The sequence below is a fragment of the Myodes glareolus genome, chromosome 9 (genome assembly GCF_982192425.1).
Source record: "Myodes glareolus chromosome 9, mMyoGla1.1, whole genome shotgun sequence".
Taxonomy (NCBI): Eukaryota; Metazoa; Chordata; class Mammalia; order Rodentia; family Cricetidae; genus Myodes; species Myodes glareolus.
This window is the reverse complement of record NC_142034.1, coordinates 83594732-83621184: the sequence shown is the minus strand read 5'-3', so window position 1 is coordinate 83621184 and position 26453 is coordinate 83594732. Positions and strand designations below refer to the sequence as shown.

The following is a 26453-nucleotide window of genomic DNA, read 5'->3' as shown; positions in this document are numbered from 1 at the left end:
TCAAAAGGGAAGAAAAAGAAAAAAATCAAGTCCAGTTAGTATTGCCCATATCCTCACTAGAGCATGACCAAACTCCCAGCGACCAGCCTTAAAGAAAAAAGAGCCCATCCCCACCCGTTCTCACTGCCACAAGCCATCAGTTGTGGAGAATTACACCTCAGTACTTTTATCACATTTTTTAAGAGTTCTCTTCGGTAGCTCCTGTCTATGCTGTTACTTTTGTGGGGGTGGGATAGGTGTTATGCCCAAATCTGCAAAGTTCCCCCCAAAACAAGGAGACCGAGTCCCATATGTAAAAGCAAAGAGCCTTTATTTTACACAAGCTTGCAAACTCGGTCTCTCTGCACGTCCAACGTATTGGAATAAATGGAGAGCCCTGAGCTCAGTTAGAGTAGGGTTTCTATAGTAGTAAAGGTGAGGGTGAGGGATTTCTAAGGTTTAGGACCCCTGATTGGCTGACATTTGTCTAGGTGTGTCCTGGTGAGTGTGTGCTGGAGGGTGATCCTATCTACAACGGTTGGAATGTTAAGCATTTCCTTTGGATGGTCTGTTCTTGGGTGTTGCTCAAGTAATCTCAGTTTGTGGTTCTATTGCTTCGGGGTAAACTACTGAGACTCAGGCCTCTATTAAACTTCTCGATGACTGAGTCCAGTCACTGGCAGGTGATAAGGGTTGGAAGTAAAGAACATCCTTTGGGTGGTCTGTTTCTACTTATCCTATCATGGCTGGCTCCTACAGTAGGGGTTGCCACAGAAGTTGCCTTTGTACCTGTTAGAATCTGCAGTCATCAATAGCATGACAAAAAAATAGCTTTCTTTACCATTTACAGTCAGCTGGAGCACAGACCACGAATTTACACATGGTTTCTGGAGACAGCATGGACCACAGACATCTCCACAGTCTCTGGCATCAGCACATGCCACAGACCTTAGCACGGTCTCTGGTGGATGTACAGACCACAGACATCAACACAGCCCTCGGCTGCTGCATGGGCCATGGACACCATCCTAACCCATGGGGGCAGCACAGACCAAGGACATCAACCTGGCCTCAAGTGGCAGCGTAGGTCACATCAACATGGTCCTGGAAGCAGCACAGCCCCCACACACCAACATGGATTCAGGCTGCAGCACAGACTACGGATATTCACATGAAGCTCAGGCTCCAATACAGCCTTGGGCAGTGGACCACTGACATCAAAGTGGCTTCCAGGGGCAGCATCTAGACGTCTTTCGAGGAGGTTAAATCAAGAAAATGAACCGTTCTTCATCTTGGACATCCTGTCTTTGCTCAGGAACAGAGTGATTGTACAGCTGAGCAGAGTGTTCAGGGGTTGAGTCTTTTGGTTTTTTTTCCCCCACTCAAGTCTTATATAGCTCAGCCTGACCTGGAGCTCAACTCCTGATATTCCCGACTCTACTTTCCATGTGCTGGGATTACAGACCTTAGACATCAAGTCAATATAGGAAATAATATTTAGATGGTGTCTTAGTCACTATTCTATTGCTATGATGAGACACTGTGACCGAGGCAGCTGTTACAAAAGAAAGCATTTCATTGGTGGTTTGCTTACAGTGTCAGAGGCTTAGTCCATTATCATCATGGCAGGGAGCACGGCAGCATGCAGGCAGGCACTGGAGAAGCAGTTGAGAGTTATAACCTGATCTATAGGTGGTGTGGTGGGGATGGGAATCAAGAGAGGGGGAGGGGAAAGACTGGGATTTTGAGAACTCAGACCACCCCCAGTGGCACAAGGCCACACTTCCTCCAACAAGGCCATACTTCCTCCAACAAGGCCATACTTTCTAATCTTTTTCAAAATAGTGCAACTCTCACAATGACTAAGCATTCAATTAGATGAGCCTGTGGGGGGAGGGGAGCATTCTTAGTCAAACTACTTCAGAGGACACATTAGGGGTCACATTATATGACACATTATATGGTCAGTATATAACTCATTCTTCCCCCAGTGGTAAAAGCTGGGAAATTCATGTAAGTTTTCAAAGATAAAATAGGTGATGAGTTCAACGTACGGGAAAAGTTATTTGGGTGAAGGGACCTTTGTGATGGAGAATTTCAGCTGTTCTGTCTCCTCTTTTATTTTTAGATTTATTTTTATGTATATGAGTGCTTTTATGTATGTATGTGTACCATGTGTGTGCCTGGTTTCCACCTAGGTTAGAAGAGGGCATCATATCCCTGGCATCTATTCCTTGAAACTGATGTTACAGATGTGTATCAGCTGCTGTGTGGAGGCTAGGAACTGGACTTGGGTCCTCTGGAAGAATATATACTCTCATCTCCTTTCTTTTCTTTTCTTCCTTACTTTCTTTTCCAATCCTGTTCAAGAAAGGAACCTCTGCAGGCATCAATATCCCTGCGTTCAAGCTCTACAATTGAGCTATAGTAATGAAAACAGCTTGGTTTTGACATAAAAACAGACAAGTGGACCAGTGGAATCAAATTGAAGACCCTGATATCAATCCACACACCTATGAACACCTGATTTTTGATAAAGAAACTAAAATTATACAATGGAAAAAGGAAAGCATATTCAACAATGATGCTTCCATAACTGGATGTCAACATGTAGAAGAATGCAAATAGATCCATCTATCGCCATGCACAAAACTCAAATCCAAATGAATCAAAGACCTCTACATAAATTCAGTCACACTGACCCTCATTGAAGAGAAAGTGGGACGTAGCCTTGAACACATGGGCACAGGAGACCACTTCCTAAATAAAATCTCAGTAGCATAGACACTGAGAACAACAATGAATAAATGGGACCTCCTAAAACAAAGAAACTTCTGTAAGGCAAAGGACATAGTCAATAACACAAAACAGCAACCAACTGAATGGGAAAAGATCATTGGCAGAGGACTGATCTCCAATATATATATAAACCCCACATTGGACAAAGGACTGATCTCCAAAATATATAAAAAACTCAAGAAACTAGACATCAAAATACCAAATAATCCAATCAAAAATGGGGTATAGATCTAAGCCGAATTCTCAAGAGAAGAATTATAAATGGTTGAAAGACACTTGAGGAATTGTTCAACATCCTTAGCCATCAGGGAAATACAAATCAAAACAACTCTGATATTCCATCTTACACCTATCAGAATGACCAGGATTGAAAACTCTGATGACAGCTTATGCTGGAAAGAATGCAGAGTAAGAAAATCGCTCCTCCATTGCTGGTGGGTGTGCAAACATTTACAGTCACTTTGAAAATCAGTATGGCAGTTTCTCAGAAAATTGGGAATCAATCTACCTCAAGACCCAGTAACACCACTTTTGGGTATATACCCAAAAGATGTACACTCATACCACAAGGACATTTGTTCAGCTGTGTTCATAGCAGCATTATTTGTAATAGTCAGAACCTGGAAGCAACCTAGATGCCCCTCAAGCGAAAAATGGATAAAGAAAATGTAGTACATTTACACAATAGAGTAAAAATTTACTCAGTGGTAAATTTGCATTGCAAATGAATGGAACCATCCTGAGTGTGTTAATCCAGACCCAGAAAGAAAAACATGGTATGAACTTAACTCATAAGTGGATATTAGCAAAGGATAACCAGCCTATAGTCCACAACCCCAGAGAAGGTAGGTAACAGGGAGAACCCTAAGAGAGACATACATGGATCTCCCTGGGGACTGATAATAGACAAGATCTCCTGAGAAAATTCAGAGTGGGAGGAGAGGGGAAAAGAGAAAGCAGGAGAACATGAAGGAATGGGATTGTTGAGATGGTGGAAGGACAGAGAGGGAGAGCAATAATGATTGAGGGAGCCATTATGGGGCTAGCAAGAATCCTGGCACTAAGAAAATTCTCAAGAATCCACAAGAATGATCCCAATTAGGACCCTAAGCAATAGTGGAGAGGGTGCCCGAACTGGCCTTTCCCTGTAATCAGATTAATGACTACTTTGTCATAAAGAAGCTTCTTTCAGTAAGTGATGGAAGCAGATGCAGAGATCCACAGTGAAGCACTGGACAGAGTTTCAGGAGACTAGTACAAGAGAGGGAGGAGCAATAATATGAGCAAAGGGGTCAAGACCATGACAGGGATACCCACAGAGGCAGTTGACTTGAGCCAGTGAGAGCTCACTGACTTTGGACTGATAGCAGGGGAACTTACACAGGACCAAACTAGGCCCACCAAATGTGGATGACAGTCATGTGGCATGGACAGTCTGTGGGGCCACTGGCAGTGAGACCAGTATTTATCCCTAGTGCTTGAACTGGCATTTTGGAGCTCATTCTTTTTGGAGGGATACGTTGCACCGTCTAGATACAGGGGGGAGGGCCACGGTCCTTCCTCAAAGTGATATGTCAGACTTCATTGACTCCTCTTGAGAAGCCTTACCCTCTTTAAGGAGTGGATGGGGGTCCGGAGGAGAGGAGGGAGCGAGAACTGGGATAGGCATGTAAAATGAGAAAAGATTGTTTCAAAAAATATTTTATTAAAAAAAAAATCTATTAATAACCAGGTGGTGGTGGCACACGCCTTTCATCTCAGCTCTCGGGAGGCACAGGTGGGCACACCACCTTATATGCATTCCACTTATATGCACTTATATGCACTCCACTTATATGCAAGTAAAACACTTTAAAAAAATCAGAATATACAACAATTTGAAGAAGACCTCTAAATTCTCAATTTCACTTATTTTTGTTTGCTTTGTAACACAGGCTGTCCTTGAACTCACAGTAATCCTCCTGCCTCAGTTTCCTATGCTGGGAATATAGAAATGTACCATCATCCCAACTAGCAGGCTTTAATTTTGTACATTCTATTTCAGTGCATTGACAATGATTTCAGATGGTGTCAGAAATAACCCAGTAAATTCCAAAACCTAATGCAGTCTGATGATTGCTATAACCAAATGATCCAAACAAGGTCCATCCCAATTCCCAAATTCTAAGTAAACTCTAAACATAGCAAGACTATCAAGTTGTTTCTAATCAGTTGGTACAAAAATACTTCTAGATCAAGTATAAGGGTTACCTTATACCACAGTGCATGCTGACATTACATAGCAGAAATCCTAAGTGTCTAATTTGAAAACTAAAGTGAGTAATTGGTTTACAGTCAGTCCTTATATTGTCTCACTATGTAGCCCTGGCTGGCCTGATACTTGCTATTTAGACCAGGCTGGCCTCAAAAGCAGATCTACCTGGTTCTTACAGAATAAATGATGTGCATCACCATGCCTAGCAGTACTTACAATTTAAAAAGAAACAAATTAAAGAGAAAACAATTCTGCGAAAGGAAGACAGCTGAAGAGTGTGGTCCCTGGGGGGGTCAACAATCTCAAGTGGGTGGCTCCACCCATGAGTATGGGGAGAGATTAGAGTCAGTGTTCTTGAAAACAAAATGAAACAACAAAATATTATGGAAGTAGGGACAGATATAGGAGGAGCTGGGGGTGTAAGGGTGAATATGATCAAAATACACTGAGATTCTCAAAGAATTAAAATGTTATATATTTTTAAATAAAAAAGAGAAACCAAAGTCTTACATGCCAGCAGTATTTATTGTTATTCATAAGTGATCAAAAGACAAACAAGGCTCATTATTATAAGCACATGTATGAAATATCACTTGGTGACAGAGTGAAAGAGACAGATACGTATTTATATTTTAAAAAATACACACACACACTCTCAAGTGTCTGCCACATGGTGCTATGCAGGTGAGGTGTCAGGAAATACAGTTCTGATATACACATTAAGAATCAAGCATAAAAACCATACTTAAAAAGTTGCAAAAATAAAGTTTCCTTTTCTTCAAGCATTTTGATCTGGGCTCAAGCAAAGCAAACAATGAGCAGCGATGATTTTTATAGGATCCTACACGCACTGAAACTATCAATATACAAAGGTCACAAACAAAACAAAAACAGAGTTACAGGAATGGATAATGCATTTCATCCAGAGTCTAACAGTCTGTTTCATCCCAGCTTTCGGACATTAAGAATCATAATTTACATTACTTGAAGAGCAAGGTGAACCAGAACGAAACCATCAACTCAAAGTCATGACTGCAAACAAGGCATGGCTGCCCTCAGTCTCGTCGACATTCCCCTAGTGCAACAGCATCATTTACCTGAAGGATCATGAGTCACAATTAAGGAGTACTCATACAAAACTATTTCCTTTATTCTTGAAAAGTGCCACATACTATACTTTTCATTTAAAAAATACACAGCACATAAACTAATGAAAGACAGTCTGTCTCCATCTCTTGTCGATGAGGAAAGGCCAGAGCGAGTCTTTGATTCCAATTCGAAATGGCGTCCGCTGGCCAATGCCCAAAGTCTCCAATTTGGAGCAGTCGAGCTGAGCGTTTTTGGGGCGTTGTGCTCCTATGACGGGACTGTCAGTAATCTTTAAGGAAAAACAAAAACAAATCATGGGTAAAGGAAGTAACATCTTGAGACTTGATAACTATTTCAGCTTTCCCTTAGTGAAAAAAGACCTGATCTTCTTAGATCTAGAAAAATAAACATGCTGCCATCAAGACAATACTTAGAAAAAAAAAATCAGCCAGGTGGTGGTGACACACACCTTTAATCCCAGAACGGAGTGAGTTCCAGGACAGCCACAGCTACATAATAAGACCCTATCTTGAAAAACAAAACAAAACAAAACAAAAAGTGCATATGTCTGTGTGTGCGTGTGCACATGGAGTATATGCTCATGTGGCAGTCAGAAGACCGACAATGGGAGTCAGTTCTCTCCTTCGGTCATGTAGACTGACTCAGGTTGTTGGGTTCTACAGCAAGTACCCCCCTCCCCACCCCACCCCCTTTTACCTCCATCAATACTCTGACTTCTTTAGGGATAATTTATAGTCAGATACTGCCAAGATCCAAATTAAGTTCACCTTGATTAATTATCCCAAACAGAAAAATGCTATTAATAACATATAGCGGCCTTAGGAGGTCAGGAGGGAGGTGTCAATCAGCAGACTTACCGGTCTTAAGTGACTGCTTGGGAGGTTGAAGGCATCTGCAATCGCACATGCCATTTCATATTTGGTCATCTGCTCATTCCCAGACCAGTGAAAGGTTCCCTTAATGGTTGGATCCTAACAACAAACACAAGGGAAGAGAGAAAGATATAGAGGGGGAGAGATAAAGAAAAAATAAAATCAATGGTAAAGTTTGACAAGAATTTTAATTTTAAAGGTCCAAGAATCAAAAGCAAACCCACCTTTTCTGGAATATTCTCTTCAAAATAGCTAAAATCAAATATCTACAAATAATCCAACACTAAAAGCAATTTATAGAAATAATTTTTTGAAATAAAAACACAAGTGGCTCCAATTTAGACACACAGTGACTAACTTTAACATTTTAAATTATTTTAAGTTAAAATAAAAACAAAGCAGTTTTGAGACATGATCTCACACAGTCTAGGCTGTCCTCAAAGTCAGCATATAGCTGAGGCTCATCTCCAGTTTCTGAGTCTTCCAAGCTCAGGGATTAAAGGCATGCACCATCATGCATGTTTTATGAGGTTTATGAGGTCCTATGATTCACTACAAGGCTTTTTCCATGCTGGACAAGCACTCTTATGGTCTGAATCACATCCTTAGCCTCACTTTTTTTGTTTTAAGCAAAACAAAAAGTTTTGTTTCCTAGCCTTGACTCACTATCTGGACACATATATTCTATGGGCCTACAATTCATAGGGATCCACTTGACTCTGCTGTTTTACTAGCATGATCTCAAATGCTGGCATTACAAGTGTGCACCACCAAGATCAGTTATGAAACCATTTTAAAATGAACCTGATAAGCACAGCGACACACGCTAGTAATCCTAGCATTTGGGAAAGATGAGGCAGAACGACAGTCTTGAATTGCAAGGGCAGCCTAAGTTACACAAGGATTCAAGGCCACTCTGGACAATAAACTAGTCACCTCAAGAAACCTAAGAGATGAACTAGTTAAAAACACTTAACGATGCCATGCTATTATTTCCAGGCTTGCTGAGGCTTCCTCCCCCTAACAGATTTCCAAAAGCTTCTTATATAGAATTAACTGTATGTGTGTGAACTCAGGTGTGTATGCCACAGCATGTATGTGAAGGTCAAAGGACAACCTCTGGTGTTGGTACCTGTCTTCATCTGTATGAAGAAACTTTTAGTTTACCCACAATAAACACTAGTATGCTGTGGAATACTCTTTATGTACACTGTAAATATGCATTACTCTTGTTGGTTAATAAAGAGCTGACTGGTCGATGACCACAGGATTTTCAGGGCAAGGAGAACATTAGAACATTAGGAGGAAGCAGGGGAGAGTCTGAGGAGATGTCATGAGATGTAGAGTGAGCAGGACTGGAAGTATGTATGTACATGAGGTAAACAAGTCTGGGCAGCACACATATTAATAGAAATGGGTTAATTTAAGTTATTAGGAGCTAGCTAAAAACAAACCTAAGCTAGTGCCTAAGCATTTATAAATAATGTTAAATCTCTATGTTAAAATCTCTATTTGGGAACTGGCGGGTGGGAAAGGAAAGTCTGCTTAGAACAGTATAATTTTCATTTTCACACACTTATAACCATGGTTGAAGAAATATTCAATATTAGATTTTTTTAAAAATATTTATTTGTTATGTACACAATATTCTGTCTGTGTGTATGCCTGAAGGCCAGAAGAGGGCACCAGATCTCATTACAGATGGTTGTAAGCCACCATGTGGTTGCCGGGAATTGAACTCAGGACCTTTGGAAGAGCAAGCAGTGCTCTTAATCTCTGAGCCATTTCTCCAGCCCTCAATATTAGATTTTTATACTGGTATCTGGTGAAGGTTTGATAGCTGTCAGATTATTAACACTTTAACAAAGTAGACATCTTTTTTCTTTTATAATCACAGAGCAATTAAAGACAGATCTTGCTGTGGTTGGAATGTTGTACCCACTCCAAAATTATATATTGAAATTTAATTCCCAGTCCAACAGAAAGAAAGATAAAAAGGTAAGTAGATAGGTGGGTAGGTAGGTAGTAAAAAAAAAAATGGAGTCATGCTGTGGCCAGCATTACTCGTAATCTAAACTGTCTCCAGTCTTCTTATGGGTATTTTATTTAATGCCAACTTCCCCAAATGCTTAAAATTTATTTCCATTCTGGGGTGGAAAGATGGCTCAGTGGTTAAGAGTGCTTATTTTTTCCTTAAGAGGATTTGGGTTCTATTCCCAGGGAATCCAATGACCTCTGGTTGCCTTGGACACTTGCATGCATGTGGTGTATAAAAATTCATGAAGACACACACATATGTAATAAATAAAAAAAAAACCTCTCACTGGGTGTGGTTAGTCCACTGAGTCTTTACTCCCAGAACGAGGAAGGCAGGGACAGATTCTTGCACACTACGGATCTCATGAACACAGCCCCTACTAAACTGCTTTTGTTGATTTCCGATTCTTAAACCATGTTTAACTTTCAGTCTGTGAGAATCTGTGCACACCCATGGAGGTCCAAACACCAAAGCAGGATTTTCACTAAGACAGAAGTCAGGCCCCATCTTTCCCAAGACTCACCAGCATCCTCTTCTCTGCCAGCTGCCGGCACACACTGGCTACATCCTTCACGTGTGTGGGGAACCTCTGCTGCCAGTGGTCCATGTTGGCTGACTTGTTGCTGAATTGCACCTTGTCGAACATAACAGTCACAGCACTTTCTTCAAGCTTTTCAACTTCCCCATACAGAACAGGAATTCTCAAAACAGCAGCACCTAGGGACAACACATGTAGATATTTTATGGCTGGCTCTTTCCCATGTTTTGATGTAAAGAGAAATTGTGTGAATTTAAATAATAGCAAAGGAGAAACCTTGACTTTTAATATAAAAATACCAGGAAGGGATGCAGCTCTTAACTGAACAAACTTAAAGGTGATCATGAATATGTAAGTATCTGTTGTCACATACAGAATTCCTATATAACTGGTCATTATACCCATTAGAAAATAGAGCCTATATAGACAACAAAAGGAAATGAATACTCCTGACTGGAGGTCAAGTGAAAGACAACAGCAATGAAGAACAATTTTGGGCCAACTGGGAAACCATCTACACAGGCTATGTATTTGATAGCTGGAATACATCAGTGAAAGGTTTCCTCCTGACTGGTAAACACCACGCGATTATGTAAACAACACTCCAGCCCCTACAAGAAGCACAACTAAACCAAGTGTTTGGAGACTGCACTGATCATTGCTGAATTTGGCCAAGCATACACGCACAAAAGTACCAATCAAAAAGTGATCAATTTGAGGGTAGGGCTGAGTGGTCCCACACTTATAACCATGGTTGAAGAAATGTTCAATATTAGATTTTATGCTGGTATCTGGTGAAGGGTTTGATAGCTGTCAGATTATTAGCACTTTAACAAAGTAGACATCTATTTTCTTTTATAATTACAGAGAAAGTAAAAGCAGGTGTTGGTGTGGTTGGAATGTTGTACCCACTCCAAAATTATATATTGACATTTAATTCCCAGTCCAACAGAAAGATAGATAGGTAGGTACGTAGGTAGATAGATGGATGAGTATATAGGTAGGTAGACAGAAAGATACATGAGTATGTGCACGCACATGCTTGGTTGGGGGAGGTGCTTTGGGAAGATGTTTAGGTCATGAAGATACCACTATGAAAAAGCTTAATGGAGAGCAGTCTAGTTTGGTATAGGACAAGCAGAGAGGAGGCCTTTACCACACGCTGGCTCTTGGAGGCTAAGACTTCCCAGCCTCCAGAACTGTGAGAAGTAAATTCCAGTTCTTTCTAAGTGATCCATTCTGTGCGCTGTAACAGCGACATGAAGCAGAGCAAGCAAGGCAGAGACTGATGCTAGCGTGACTTCTGCGGGGCTGATGCGCATTTGTGTATCTACTGTATCTGGTGGCACTGGACCTCTAACCTTGGGCATTGGCATGCTCAGCAAGTACTCTACCACTGAGACAGAAGAACTTAGAATACTTAAAAAACAAAACGAAACACAAAACCTGACAAATTAATGTCCATAAATGAGGGCATCACAAGCTGGTGGCTGCTGCTCAGGGGTACACTATGACCTAAAGCATCAGTTTCCACAGGGATCATCATGTTGAGCATGGTGCTGCCACAGAGAGAAAACAGTGAGCACGGTGTGCCCACAGACAGGAAGACGTCACGTCAGAACTGCAGCACATATAATGAGATGCAAAGATATGGGAAGGAAGTCAGATTATGAATCAAAACGCAAACACTTGAAAAAAATTATTTAGAAATAGCTCTTAAGAAGCAATATTTCATGTTTGTCTTCCCGAAGGAACAGCACACACGAGAGATTTCATTCTCCCAGCTTTAAATTTTCTTTTAGTTTCTTTTCAAAGAAGTTATACATGTACACATAAATGCACATGTTAAAAAGAAAAGACCAAGGTATAGGATGCCTCAAAATTTTATTACATTTATTTGTGTGTGTGTGTGTGTGTCAGTGACAACTTACAGGAGCCAGTTCTCTCTGTTCACAACATAGTCTCAGGAATCAAACTAATCAATTGGTGGCAAGCACTTTTACCTACTGAGCTATCTCACCTGTCCATAGGCTCTAATTTCTAGTAACCTACAGTTCCCTTTTCTTTCTTTCCCTTTTTTAATTAGAAGAGGGAAGAACAGAACTTCACTGACCGAGCTTCTCAGTACTGGGAGTTCAGGCATGTAACACATACATACAGCAATTCTGGATATTTTTATAAATTAGGACATATCTTTTCATAAACAACACAACACAGTCTTCATCAGGTGCCAAAGATGCTGTATCTTACCTAAATTGTTCTCCAGGACTGCCTTTTCTCCATCTAATTTTGTTTTGCCATAGAGATTCAAGGGATTTGGTATATCTTCTTCTGTATAAGGGGGGTTTGTGCCATCAAACACATAATCTGAGCTAATGTAGATGAGAAATGCTCCAATAGCAGCTACAAAAAAAAAAGATATGTCCACTTCATTACTTTTGCTTGCAATGTTTTCTGTTTTTTTTTTTCTTTAACAAAAACTCATGTAAGAGAGCAACAAAACTTTCAACTGAAACAACCCGGTGAAGCCGGACAGTGGTGGTGCACGCCCGTAATCCTAAAACTCTAGACGCAGAGGCAAGTGGACCTCCCTGAATCTGAGTCCAGCCTGGTCTACAGGGTGAGCTGCAGAACAGTCAGGGTAACACAGAACTCCTGTCTGGAAAAACAAAACAAACAAAAGCCAAAACCACAGTGAAGGAGGCTGGAGAAGGCTCACAGCTAGCAACACCGGTGCTCTTCTAGAGGACCTGGGTTTGGTTCCTAGCACCCACATGGATGCTCACAACCACCTGAAACTCCAGTTCCAGGGTTCTGAAGTCCTCTTCCGACCCCCAAGGATAGAAGGCACACTAACGGCGCATAGACACACATGCAGATAAAACATTCCTAAACCTAAAATAGGCATGTCTTTCAAAAAAAAAAAAAGTAGCATTACCTGCCTCCTTTGCTAAATTCCCAGAAGCATCCACGTTCAGCTGGGAGGCAGCATCTGGCTGACTCTCAACAACATCTGGTCTTCTCTCTGCAGCACAGTGCACTATGACGTGAGGCTGAAAGTTAAACACTGAGTTGAAACTCAAAACGGTAAGCAACAGAACAATGGCTTCCTTAGAGGAACTTCGGAGAAAAAAGGTTACTTAAGCCAATATTCCTTTAACTAATAAATCATTTAATTTTTAATAGTTTGTCATACTTCCTTTTTCTTCTTTTTTTTTTAAAAATATTTATTTATTTATTATGTATACAATATTCTGTCTGTGTGTATGTCTGCAGGCCAGAAGAGGGCGCCAGACCTCATTACAGATGGTTGTGAACCACCATGTGGTTGCTGGGAATTGAACTCAGGACCTTTGGAAGAGCAGGCAATGCTCTTAACCACTGAGCCATCTCTCCAGCCCCCCCTTTTTCTTCTTAAAACACACACACACACACACACACACACACACACACACACGATGTCGCACACTTTGCACATCACACATCAGGCAGGTAAAGCCCAAACGTCATACCTAGCCAAGGTAAGAAGCAACTTAGTAATCCCTAGACCAAAATGCAGAAAAAACTGTCAGTAACTGTATCTATAATCAAAATAAGAAGCCTATGCTGATGTGGTGGAAAAGGGTTACCATGTATACAACTATGACTGTGCACTCATCAGACCCCAGGCCTCACACGTTCTAAGTGCTCTGCCGCTCCAGCCCTAGCATTTAATGAATTCATGACAAAAGGCAAGTAATATCCGCTGCAAGTTAGATGTTTAAATTCAAGCCTTTTGACCAGTCATTTAACCAGAATCAATTATTTACAGAACCTGTGTGTCCATTTGACCATAAATGCAGTAAGCCCTCCTGTCCTAGTTATTTTCCTATTACTGTGGACCAAAAGCAAATTGGGGAGCAAAGGGTTTGTTTCACTTACACACCAAAGTACATCACTGAAGGGAGTCAAGGCAGGAAGTGGTCTTGAAGCCAAAGGTGTACTCTGCTTACCAGCTTGCTCCCGCTAGCATGCTCAGCCTGCTTTCTTATACAACCCAGGCCCACCCACATCAGTCATATTAATAAAAATAAATAAAGAAAAAGCCCCATAGACCAACATGGTAGAGGTATTTTCTCAACTGAGATTATCTCTTTGTAGATGGCTATAGCTCTTGTCAAGTTGACAACTAACCAGGACACAGGAAGTACTGTGAACAGAACAAGTCTTCCTTACACACCAAAACAGAGGGATGCAGGAGATCTTTTACAAAGAATTTTTTTTTTTTAAATGCAAGAAGAACAGAGCAAGAACTAAGACTGTGCTAACAGTCAATGTGCCGTGGAAGCCACACAACAACTAACAACCATTTGTAACTCCAGTTTCAATCAGACAGACTTCCTTTTCTGGCCTCTGCAGACACTGCACACGCGTGTTGCACAAACATACACATGCAGGCAAAACACGCATATGTGGAATATTCCTTTATACTGTGTGAATATACGTCACTGTGATTGGGTTAATAAAGGAGCTACTGGTCAATAGTTGGACAGGTAGAGGTTAGGCAGGACTTGCAGACAAAAAGAGAGCATGAAGAAGGGAAGGAGATCTCCTTTGAATCTACAGGAGATGAATTTGCTGTACTGAGAAAAGGTACCAACTCACATGGCAGAGTGTAGATAAGAAATATGGGTTAATTAAAAATGTAAGAGTTAGTAACAAGCCTGAGCTACTGGCCAAGCATTTACAATTAATAATAAGTCCAAATAAGTCTTATTTGGGAGCAATTGCCAGGACACAGAAAAACTCCACCTATACCCATACACAGAAAATATATAAAAATAAATTTTAAGAGGAGAAAGAGGCAGAGAATGGACGCCCACATACCCAATTTTAAGAAGTATAATTATTTTTAAACTTAAATGTGCAGAATCTGGGATGCTTCACATGTAGCATCCAGGGTCCATCAAGAATTTAATATAGTATACTCCTTGGGCATACAGCCTAAAGTCAGGTTTCCCCAGTGTTTTGAGTACCCATGTTCTAGGGCTCACACCTTTAGAGAACTCTGAACAGAATGCACATACAGCTTCAGACATAAAAACCCATACCTGAAAATCATGAATGAGGTGATGAACTGCTTCAGAATCCAACAGGTTCACCTGTTCAAATTTTGGCCTTGCTCTTCGAAAGCCACAGCCAACAGTGTGCCAGTTACTTTGTTGAAATTCTTTGTAAACTGCTCTGCCAAGAAGCCCCGTGGCGCCTGTAACTAGAACCCGCCGGGTAGGGATGTTTACTTCCTCCTAGAAGTGGAAAAGAAGGAAAGTCAGTTTGAAAACAATTCTCCTAAAGAAATGGGCTGCCATCATTTTGTGCCAAATACCTGAAATCTAAATATTTTTCTTATTAATGTCACATACCTAAAAACTCAGTTTTAAAGCTAGATTAATCAAACTGCACCAACAACTGCACAACTTAATAAGTTTGTTTTTTAATTATCTTATTTTATGTGTATGAATGTTTTGCCTGCAGGCATGCGCACCACCTGCATTGCTGGGAGAGAGCGGAAGAGGGTGTAACATCTCCTGGAACTGAAGTTCAGGCAGTGGGTTTACAGGCAGGTGCTGGGAACTAGGCCTGGGCACATTGCAAATCAACAAAGTACTCTTAACCACAGAATCATCTTTCCGGTCCCCACTTGATAAGTTTTAATAATCAATCTCATTGAGACTAGAGAGGTGGCTCAGTGGTCAGAACACACACTGCTTTTGCAGAAGACAGCTGCTGAGTGACTTACAACCACCTATAACTCAAGCTCCAGATCTCTGGCCTCTGAGAGCAGCTGCATTCACACACAGAAGACTCTAACATAAAAAATAAGGGGCAGGAGAGATGGCTCAGTGGTAAAGAACACTGCAAGTTCTTCTTGATTCCCAGAACCCAGAGGCAACTAAAAACTCTGTTAACTCCTAGTTCAGAGGATCTGATGCCCTCTTCTTGCTTCTGTGGGCACCAGGCATGCATGCGGTGCACAGACACACACAGGAGATACACTCATGCATATAAAAATTTTTATTAAGTTAATAAAAACTAAAATCTTCCAGACTAGTAAAAAAGAAAAAAATAATAGAACAAAGTATTAATAATGAAGAAAAAGAACCTAAGATAAATCACAAGTAACTTCCCTACTTGATTTAGATTTCATGTTAATAATGGAAGTTATTTTGCTTTTCTGATGGATGAAGTGATGGTGTATCACCTTGATGAGTAGTCAACAAGAATTCCCCATCTTCGAAGGTATTATGAAAATGCGCAAGCCTCAGATGACACGTCACATTTTTATAGGTTTGAAAGTCTGTCAACATTTCAAAGCAGTTTATTTAGACTAAAACTAATTTGATCTTTAAAACATATATTTTAAATCTGAACAAACTAATGTATATCCCTCAGTCAGCACTAAATTTACTTACATAGAATACTTATGACTAATAGTTACAGACAGTAAGGAAATTTTTGAACTGATCTATGTTGCTATTGAGAAAAATATTCATGTTCATAGAAATGTTTAAAAGCTGAAGGAATAATTTAAATTCTGTATATTCAAGGCAAAGTTCCAAAAAAAAAAAAAAGAAACACTTTCCTTCTGAATTCTCAAGTAAAGGCAATTTATCCTTTTTTAAAAATAGTGTTTCCAGCTGGCATGGTGTCACACACCTGTGAGTCCAGTATAAGTTCCACAGCTGAAACTTTCACAAAGTTCATCATGAGGCCCGATTTCTATTAAAAGTCCCCTAATTCTCAGCTAGCAAAAAAGGTTTTGCATAAGAAATAGTCAGACATTTTGAGCCCTAACTTCATGTAAGGTAAAGGGTTTAGTAAACATACATACTTTACTTAATGACACCAAAATCAGGTGTTTCTAACATGTAAAAAAGCTGAAACCAAAAGGAGATGAAGGGGTTTGTGGGGGGGGGGAGCAGTATACCAAAAAAATTAAGGATTTAAATTCAACCAATTTCAATTTTTTTTTAATTAAAGAGATTTCATGTGACAGTGTGACAACCCCCCCCCCCCATTGGCTCTAAGTCAGGCAATTTTCAAAAACAAAGACTCAAGCCAACAAAATTATTTTCTTTGATCTTTGGCAAGAAAATGACTCTACAAAGCCTTTACTATAAAACAGGTGTGGGGATGGCCTCTAATCCCAGCAGTCAGTCGGGGATAGAAACAGGGGGCTATCAGTCAACTGAGAAGAGCCGGGTCTACAGGACCATATAGCATGACCCTGGCCCAAAATCCATGCTTATATACACACGCACACACAAAGCTGAAATGAAAGTGGTCAAAACATGCCAAGTCTGGTACAGACTTGGAAAACACTGTACATGGAATAAATACCATGCAGAAACACCATAAAAGAAAACACAAGGGGCTGGAGAGGGGGCTCAGAGGTGAAAGAGCGCTGGCTGATCTTCCAGAGACCCTGGTTAGACTTAACATGGTGGCTAACAATCATCTCTAACTCTGGTTTCTGGGGCACAGCATCCTCTTTTGGCCTTAGTGCATAATGGACACATATTATACACATCTCCATACACAAAGCACACACACACAATATTTTTTTTAAAGAAAGTAAACCGGAAAGTCCACATGTGTAGTGCGCTCCTATAATACCAGAACTAGCACTAGCCATCCCAGATAGGAGGATCCTGAGTTCAAGACCAGCCCCGGCATATAGACCAGTGTCCAAAGGAGAAAAAAAAATGACAGAAAACTAGAAAGCTCAACACTCACTCACAATCATGTCTGTAACAGCCCCAAACATCCTTGAGATTTAAGAAAAGAGCTCCAGGCTGCTAGGAAAGGAATCCAGAGGGGAATAGCCCAACTGCCTGTCTCCCCATTGTACCCAGAGGCAGTATTCTTAACAGGAACTGATACGGCCTCTTTCACATTTACCATGCCAATCCTTGGAGTTCCAAGAGTAAATTTCAATAGCCCTAGTTGAGAGAAACAAGTGCCTGCAAACCACAGCTGTCTGTATCTTTTTGTTGCTGCTTTGCTTGAGACAGGGTCTCACTATGTATTCCTGGCTTGCCTGGAGATCCCCCAGCTTTAGCTTTCAGAGTACTGGGCTTGGAGCGTAAGCCGCCATGCCCAGCTACTCTACGCTTTTTTGTTTTAATGAAAACCATGGTGGAAGGCAGAGGCAGACAGATTGCCATGGGTTTGAGGCCACTCATGAATACTGAATAAGATCCTGTTTCAAGAAATAAATGAAAACATGAAAAGTTACCCGTATATCCCACCACCCTAAAAAGCAATCATATCTACTGCTGAAGTGCTGAGCTTAAAGGCATTCAAGTCAGTTACACCCAGCTTACCACTCTACTCTGTAATTTCAAAACATTAACCTTACATATGTACATACACGCACGCATGCAGAAACGGTCACAGCCTGAAACTGCAAATTTAGCTAAAGCTTAGTCACTTGGAGGCAATACCGAATGTACATCACCCAAATATAATAAAAATCTTGCAGCTGGACATGGTGCCATGCCTTTAATCCTGGCACTCTGGAGTGTAGAGGCAAGGAAGTCTCTGTTGAGATCAAGGACAGCAAGGGTTATACAGAGGAAACCTGTTCTAGTTAGGGTTGGTTACTATGCTGTGATAAAACAGGACCAAAAGAAGGAGGAAAGAGTTTATTTGGCTTCCACTATCAAATCACTGCTCATCATTGGAGGAAGTCAGGACAGGAAGTCAACAGGGCAGGAACCTGAGGCAGGCTATGGTGAAGGGCAGTTTAAATGGCTTGCCTGCTCAACCCACTTTCTAGGACACCTGCCTACCTGGCTAAATCCCTCAATGGGCTGGTCCGTCAATGCCCTACAGGTTTGCCTGCAGCCTAATCTTAAAGAGGCTTTTTGCTGAGGTCCCCTCCTCTCCAGCTTGTATTAAATGGTCGTAAAACTAGTCAGCAGTCCAGGCCATGGCGGTCCACACCTTTAATCCCGGCACTCGGTAGGCAGAGGTTGGCGGATCTCTGTGAGTTTGAGGCCAGCCTGGTCTACAGAGTGAGTTGTTTCGAAAAACAAAAACAACAAAACCCAGACAAACAAGCCAGCAGAGACTCCATCTAAATAGACAGACAAATATTTGGGGGCATGAACAAAACTGGTCATCTCCTATACTTTCTTATACCTGCAAGACACACTGACTTGGGAATTAAGTCTTGTCAATTGTGTAGGCCAGTGATTGCTAAGGGGCTCAAAACAAAACGCCTCGGATTTAGGAAGAGGCAGAGGAAGTTTACCAGACACTTGATCTCCCAAATCTCAGTCGTCTTCCACCCTGCAAGACTTGAAACCCTAGGTGGCCAAGGGCCAAACAAACCTGTATTAGACTTCTTGCTCAAACCTTAGTGAATAAACTCGCGGCAAAGACTGTGTTCTCACTGTGAGACCGAGCGTTAACAGCATCGCATACTGGGGAATACTGACACCTCTAAAAGTGCCCGAAGTAACGTGCCCTGTAAACTATGAAGTCACTGGGCTGATATCCCCAACGCCCTCATTTATGAAAAGCCACCCTCCCATCTCCTTAAAGATCCAGGAATACAAAACAAAGGTGATGCCCTCAGAACTCAAATGGAAACAAGCCTTCTGGGGCGACTGGGGGCCCCCCACCCCGCCCCAACTTCCTGGCTGCAGCGGCTCAGGGGAAGCCTGCAGCGAGCGAGGTAAACAAACTCAGAGGCGCCACCCAGGGCTCCCCGCCCCGCACCTCACCTCCACCAGCCGGCAGCTGCCGGGAACGAAGTGGATAGAGAGCTCTTTCTCCCGGCCCACCATGCCAGCCGCCTTTGCGCCGTCGCCGTCGCGACCGCAGCCACCTCCAGCGCAGCACAGCCGGGGGCCACAGCGCCCGCGCCCTTGGCCCTCCTCCCCCTAGGCCCTGGCCGACCCGGGCCGCCGCTTCCGGCTTCCGCCGCCATGGCCGCGGCCGTTGATTGGCCACCTCCCGCCACGCATTCAACACGGGGCGGGACCTCAAGGGACGCTCTAGCCCACGTGCCAGTTCTTAAAGAGATAGAGCAACGCCAAGCAGTGACTGCAGGCTTACTTGGGTTTAACGGAGTGAGTGATGTTTTTTTTAATCTGTCTACTTCTTCCTTCCTAGTGAAGGGGTATAAAGAATCGAGTGGCCTAGAGTTCTGTGTTTGCAGGCTGCGAAATGCCTAAGCGTCAACTGTGCATATATTACACAAAGTAGACTACAACATCAGTAACCTGAGGAGAGGCAAAAAGCAAGGATGGTCCCAGGACCACAACGCTAAGGCTGATTTGGGTTGGTTTCAGGCAGTTTCCAGCCCACGCTGTCAGGGAATGATCTTGAACTTCTGACCCTCCAGCTTCCCCTCCCAAGAGCTGGGATCCCAGGAATGGGATCAATCTAGGCAAGTTAGTTGGTCGTTTGTTTGTTCAAGGCAAAGAGAAAGAATAAAAATAGGTGCTGTCCTCTGAGTCATTAACATCTCTGGAAACTAAGTTTTTCTGGAAAGTTAAAAAAAAATGCTGGGGAGTTTTTTAAGTGTGTAATTATTTTCAGCTAATTAAAAATAAAAAACGGTGTGGGAAAAAATATCATTTGGGTAATTTAAAAATTACAAAATGAGAAACAATTGCGATAACAAGCCTGGTCCACTTTTAAGTAGATATAACAGGTGTTCTGACTGCTCTATGTGGAGGAAGTCACTTTAGGGGACGCTGCGGGGCTGCTCGAGCCAAGCTTTGGAGGAGCTGCAAAAACTTAAAATGATGGCGCCAAGAAAGGACGCGCGCAGTGCCGGGCACTCTTCCAAACCTGTGTGGCTGTTTAAAAGTTAATCAGAAACAACAGCCCCTAGTGTCTGACTCAGCACTCAATTACCTGCAGGTTAAAAACTCCGAAGTACAGCGCCAGCCAAGCCTATGAAGCCTACACTGTAAATAAAAGCCTGCTTCGACCCAGCCCTCTGTTCTCATCCAGACACTCACACAAGGGATTTCAAAACTCGCCCCTGAACGTGACCATTGCCTGGATTTCCCCCAAACGCCTTTTTGTCACAATCCGTCTGGTTTATTTTTAAACTAACGATCAAGCTGCCGTTTAGAAAAAGTTTTTGTCAGAGCCAGGTGATTTTTCCTTCCTCCCCCATAAACTAAAAAAACGTATTCCTCTTTCACGTAATTCTTTGTCAGGGGCGGGGGGCATCCCGACGCCCGTCACTTTTTCATTTTTTTTTTTCTAATCCAGGCCTTAAGGTTACTAAAAGGGCTACCTAACACTAAATTAAATTACAAGAATAATTAGAAAGAAAAAGTCCGAGGGAGAGGACAGATCCAAGATCCCACATCCTTCTTAAAGTGAGAATGTTTCAAGTCTCTAGTTGGAATGTGTGAAGGAATCGCTTCCTAGAGGGGATTATAAATTGTACTCAATAGGAACATTTAAGGATTTCTGCAATTTGCAGTTTGATCCGCTGTGCAACCTTTGAGTGAGTAAGGAAATATTTGTTTGCCTACATTTAAGAATATGGTTTGACACCTGTCAGGCAAAAGTTGGGCATAGATCTCTAGGGGCACATATTTAAATGCAATTTTTAGTCATTTTGCTTAATAAAAAAAAAGGTTCTATGTGTACAATCAATGTTCGACTTCCGACAGGGATCACGTCTTAAAGAGTGCAAACTGGAACTGAAAGTCCCATTAGCAGATTCAAGCCCTACAAGACAAAAGCCGGGCATGCACCACAGATTAAATTTTATACTATACAGAACCTTCGCCACCATTGCAGTTAATGTGGAGAATGAAACTCGTTCTGCTTCACATTTTATTTCTGTCAAACACAGTTTGATTTTTCGGGTCAGAGACCCAAGAGAGTTTATTCTGTGTCTCAAGCTTCTGTTTCTTAAGGAAATAAATGGCACCGGCAAATATTTCCTTTACACCCATTTTGCTCTTACCAGCCGTTCTGAATCGCTTTTAAGTCAACGCGGAGTCGAGACTGTGTCTTGAATTGCTAGCTCTTACCTGTTCCATGTCCTCCGGCATTTCAGGCATGATTCCAGAACTATTTTGGGGAAACAGCAGCGGGAGGAATATCGGCGTCTGGCTTCTCGGGCTGGGTCTTTGTTTGCTCCGCCCGCACACGGACGCCAAAAACGTGAGGCGCAGCTCCGCTTGACCTTTTAAATTAGCATTTCCATTCCAATCCTAGAATCTCGTGCAGTTTTCCACAGTGCAGTAAACTGGCATCTGATTCCTCCTGTTCGTTTTGAAACTACCCAATGAGAAGTTTCGTGTTTAATTTCAAGTCAAGAGAGGGTCCATTACCAAAATCCGTATGACCGAACTATTAAACGAAACAAACATTAAAAAAAAAAAAAGACGTGCAATTCTCCCGCTAGAACTTCTTGACGTCTCCAGTAGCGAGAATGAGCCAAGTTGGGAAGCACAATGCAACTGATTCCTGGTTTGAAATATTTCACGTTTCACTCTTAACAGAACCTTCAGTAAAATTCCTCAGTGCTTTCCAAAAAGTTTATTTTGTGTGTATGAATATTTTGTTCGCATGCATATATGAGCACCATGTGTGCTTGTTGGATCTCCTGGAACTGGGGTTATGGATAGTTGTGAGCCATTTTGTGGGTGCTGGGAATCGAACCCAGCTGCTTTGAAAGTAAAATAAATGCTCCTAACCACTGAGCCATCTCGCCCTCTCCATCCAATGCTCTTTTTTTTCTTTTTTTAATTTAACGATTTCAAAGGGCAATTTAAAAACCATAGTGGTAGTCAACACACAAATGTAGAGTGTGTCTGGTCATTTCCATTGACTGTATTCTGTTTATATTTAGCAAAGCATTAAATACCACTTCTCAGTACTTTCCAAACCTGCCCCTAACAGCATCAACAGTGTAGAACCACCTTTTAGGAGTGAAGCAATTCGTAGTCTCAAGGGCGATTTAAGCTTGCTTAGTTCTGCTTTGAGACTGTAGTTTGAGTTTATGGCCTTGCACTGTTTTAACGTCTAGGGAAACTGGTATTGAAATTGAGCTTTAAAATGCCTCTCAGCTTTATAGCCTGCCCAGAGGGCATAGGGCATGTGGCAAGCTGTAGGAGGAATTCAGAGGATTCATCTACAGTCAAAATGCAAAAGCTGCAGTATCAAAGAATTCAAATATAGGGTGATATCTTTCGGTATCTTGGATACAGCCGTGAAATTAAAACCACCCACTTTCTTAAATGATAAATTGAAATTCCTCAAGGTGAAACACTCCTGCTTAGGAGTGTTGGACTAGAAGTACAAACATCAGGGAAGAGTTGCTCCAGACACCACTCACATAACCTCAATTGATGCAAAAGCAAGAGGATTTTTATTCTGTCATGACAGGGCCCTTCAGGTTCGGAATATGAAGGACATCCGATAGCTGTTACAGTCCATCTTTTAAAACAAAAAGCCACAGACACAAGGGGGAGCCTGTAGGTTGTTTTCCAACTTATTGGATTGGCTTATTTAAAAGGTCACTAGCAGTGATTGGTCTATTCCAGGGCAGGAGAATAGCTGCGTGGTCAGGTGAGATAAAGGGAGCATCTATGGGCCATCCTGGCCTTGTTCTACTGACTAAATCAAACATCAGGAACTGAGTCAACATCTGTGGGTTGTCTTTGCCTTAATTCCCAGAATGGAGTTGTTTGAAGATTATTCACAAGGACACAGGAGGATGGGCAGTCCAGCATGTGGTTATTCACAAGGACACAGGAGGATGAGAATGTAAGGTTTTAGAAAAATGTCTTAGGTTGAGGGGGCTTACAAATGCATTTGGAGTCTTTCAGGAGAAGACACTATTAATAAATTCAAATTATCTACAGACTGGGAAAAATAATTTTAATACATATACCTGAAAAGAGTATTTTCAGAATATTTAAAGAACTGTAATTCAATAATTTGAAAAACAACTTTTAATTGTTTAATAATTTATTTTTATGTGCATTGGTGTTTTGTCTGCATGTATGTCTATGTGAGGGTGTCAGATCTAGGAGTTACAGTTGTTAGCTGCTATGTAGGTGCTAGGAAGTGAACTCAAGTCCTCTGGAAGAGCCAGTGCTGTTAAGCACTGAGCCATCTCTCCAGTCACCAATGTTTTAAATTGAAGAAAAGTTTACCAGACGTCGCAAAGGAAAACACAGGAAGGGCCAATAAGTACCTAACACATTGAGATATCATTGCACACCTACATAGACTGGTTGAAATTGAACAGATTTACCCAACTTTAAATGCTTTAGATTTCTCTCTAGCTTTGGAGCCTGTCCTAGAGCAAGCTCTTATAGACCAGGCTGGCCTTGAACTCACAGAGATCCGCCTGCCTTTGCCTCTCCAGTGCTGGGATTAAAGGCGTACGCCACAACCGCCTGGCCAAAATTTTGAATCTATTTTATGTGCCTGTTGCTTTGCCTATATGTATGTACATCTGTGTTAGGGTGTTGGTTCCCTGGAACTGGAGTTATAGACAGCTGTGAACCTTCATATGGGTGCTAGGAATTGAACCTGCGTCCTCTGGAAGAGCAGTCAGTGTTCTCAACTACTGAGCCATCTCTCCAGCCCAAACGTTAAATGCTAAAATGCAATGTTTACCTCTGTGTTCTTAACGTTTTCAGCTGGAGCTGAGAATTAAATTGCCATCAAACAAATAAGCTTATTAAGAACATGTTTTACACGGCAATGTTGCCCGAATAAGGCACTAAAGACCCAGACAATAAGGATCCAAGAGTTCAACAATTATACATTGAATTAGACAAAGAATAGTAGTAAGTTATGAACAGCAAAACAATTACATGGTGAGATTGGCAGTTGGGAGTAATTTTGGTAAGGTTTGCACAACTCTGTTAGGTTCAACTCCCCATTCATGGTAATAAGAAGGTGGCTTTCCTTCTACCTTCAAGGAACAGAAAGATCAGAATCATCTTCTTAAGTGTCTAATTCCAAACAGTGAATGTTAATGTGGCTCATTCTTAACCCCTTCACTTGCAAGCATTTTCCACAGTCAGATTGCTCACTCCATGCTAGTGGGAGTACAAAAATGGTGAAACCATTTGAAAATACATACGGCTGACATTCTTAAATGTACACTTCCCCATCGACCAGTAATATAGGCATGCATTCATAATGAAAGCATATATACCCCATTCACGAAGATTTATACATGAGTAGTCAGAGATGCTTAATACCACTCTTAAATTTTTTTTTCTTTTTGTGCATGGCGGGGGGAAGGGCACTGTGCTGGGGAGGGGAGCAGAGGTTAATTTGTAGAAGTTGGTTTTCTCCTGCTATTTTTTCTTTCTTTTTCTTTTTAGTTTTTCGAGACAAGGTTTCTCAGTAGCTATGGAGCCAATCCTGGAACTCGCTCTATAGACCAGACTGGCCTCGAACTCAGAGATCTGCCTGCCTCTGCCTCCCGAGTGCCACCACCTCCAGGTCTCTCCTGCTATTGTGACTACGTGGTGATTGGACTCAGGTTCTTTGGCTTGGTGCCAAGCACTTTTACCCACTGAGCCACCTCACCAGCCCTATTGCTGAATTCAAAATGGCATGAAACTTGAGCTAAACCAAACAATTGTCAACAGATAAACAGATAAATTCTGGTTCATCCATACTGGGGAATACTACTTAGGAATACAAAGAAATAAACTATAGGAAAGAATCTGTCATTTTGCAGAGTGAATGAAGCTAGGCACAGAGAATATGATTCCATGTATGTGAAATTCTATGGAAGGCATAACCTTGTGCTGGTAGAAAAACAGGGATTGGCAGTGGAGGCCTTAGTAAACTTTCTGAAGAGTGAACTTATTTTATCAATGGAATGTGAATTTCAAGAGTATAGACATTTACCAGAACTTGTGTTAAAACACAAAAGATATGTTTATTTCACTCTATTGCTATATGTAGCTTATATCCAATGTTTTTTTTTTTAATAAGACGGTGTTGTAATTTATTTAAAACCGGCAGGAAAGGAGTCACGCCATATAACAGGACTCACATGGGAATTTTATTTTAGAGGCAAGAGGAGCAGAAAAGGGTACAGAGAAGAGGGCAGAAAGGAGGGCAGAGATCAGTTCCTGGGGACAAGAGTGGCAGAAGAGAAAGAGAAAGGGGGGAGAGAAAGAGATGGAAGGTGGGCAAGGTCCACCTTTTAAAAGGGAACATAGTGAAAGTGCATAGGAGGTGCTCTCAGTGGCTCCAGCTCAGGATGTATCCTGTCAGAACCCAAGGTTAGGCCAGTAGAGATGCCCAAATACAAACACAGGGTCTCCCTATGAAGTCCAGGCCAGCCATGAACTTACATTTTCCTGCCTCAGCCTCCCAAGAGCTAGAATTATGTACAACCATGCATAGCTATACCTGCATTTTAAAACAACAGTACAATCATATTTTGTATCCATTAAGTCACAACTTTGGGTTCAGTTAACATTTTTGGGATATTAGTTTGATGTAGTGAGAGCCATCACACTGATAAAATGGACAACCAATTTGAATCTGAAAAAAAGTCAAAATCTGTTTTCCTGTACAGTGTGCATTTATTTTGTAGGAAAGTATGACTGCATAAATACTAAGACCCCCATATGCTTATAACCAGGTAACTGGTTACGACTTGCTCATGTGGCAAGACAGCAATCCACTGAATTTTCACTGAACCTGAATAAGCCTATGAATTCTGTTTGTGTGCGAATGTAGGCGGGGAAATCAGTGTGGTCCTCTATCCCTCTTTATCTGTTCCTTGAGGTAGCTTCCCTCCCTAAACCTGGGGCTTGCTGTCTTTGTAACTAGGCCAGGAGCCAGTGA

At 41.7% G+C, this 26453-nt stretch overlaps 1 protein-coding gene across 2 annotated transcripts; it reads right to left on the bottom strand.

Annotated features, from left to right (window-relative positions):
* Positions 1 to 5538: 5538 nt before the first annotated feature.
* Positions 5539 to 21803, bottom strand: Mat2b (methionine adenosyltransferase 2 non-catalytic beta subunit). 2 transcript variants are annotated; one of them, XM_048436002.3, is made up of 7 exons: positions 21647 to 21803; positions 14681 to 14875; positions 12529 to 12643; positions 11841 to 11993; positions 9576 to 9769; positions 7000 to 7113; positions 5539 to 6410 (listed from the first exon to the last, which is right to left on the bottom strand). In XM_048436002.3, the coding sequence occupies exons 1-7, from the start codon at positions 21674 to 21676 to the stop codon at positions 6240 to 6242; spliced, it is 972 nt and encodes a 323-aa protein (XP_048291959.3). In that variant the 5' UTR covers positions 21677 to 21803; the 3' UTR covers positions 5539 to 6239. The 2 variants fall into 2 exon arrangements, with proteins under 2 accessions (XP_048291959.3, XP_085550979.2); XM_085694853.2 differs by lacking the exon at positions 21647 to 21803 and adding an exon at positions 19364 to 19522.
* Positions 21804 to 26453: the final 4650 nt, after the last annotated feature.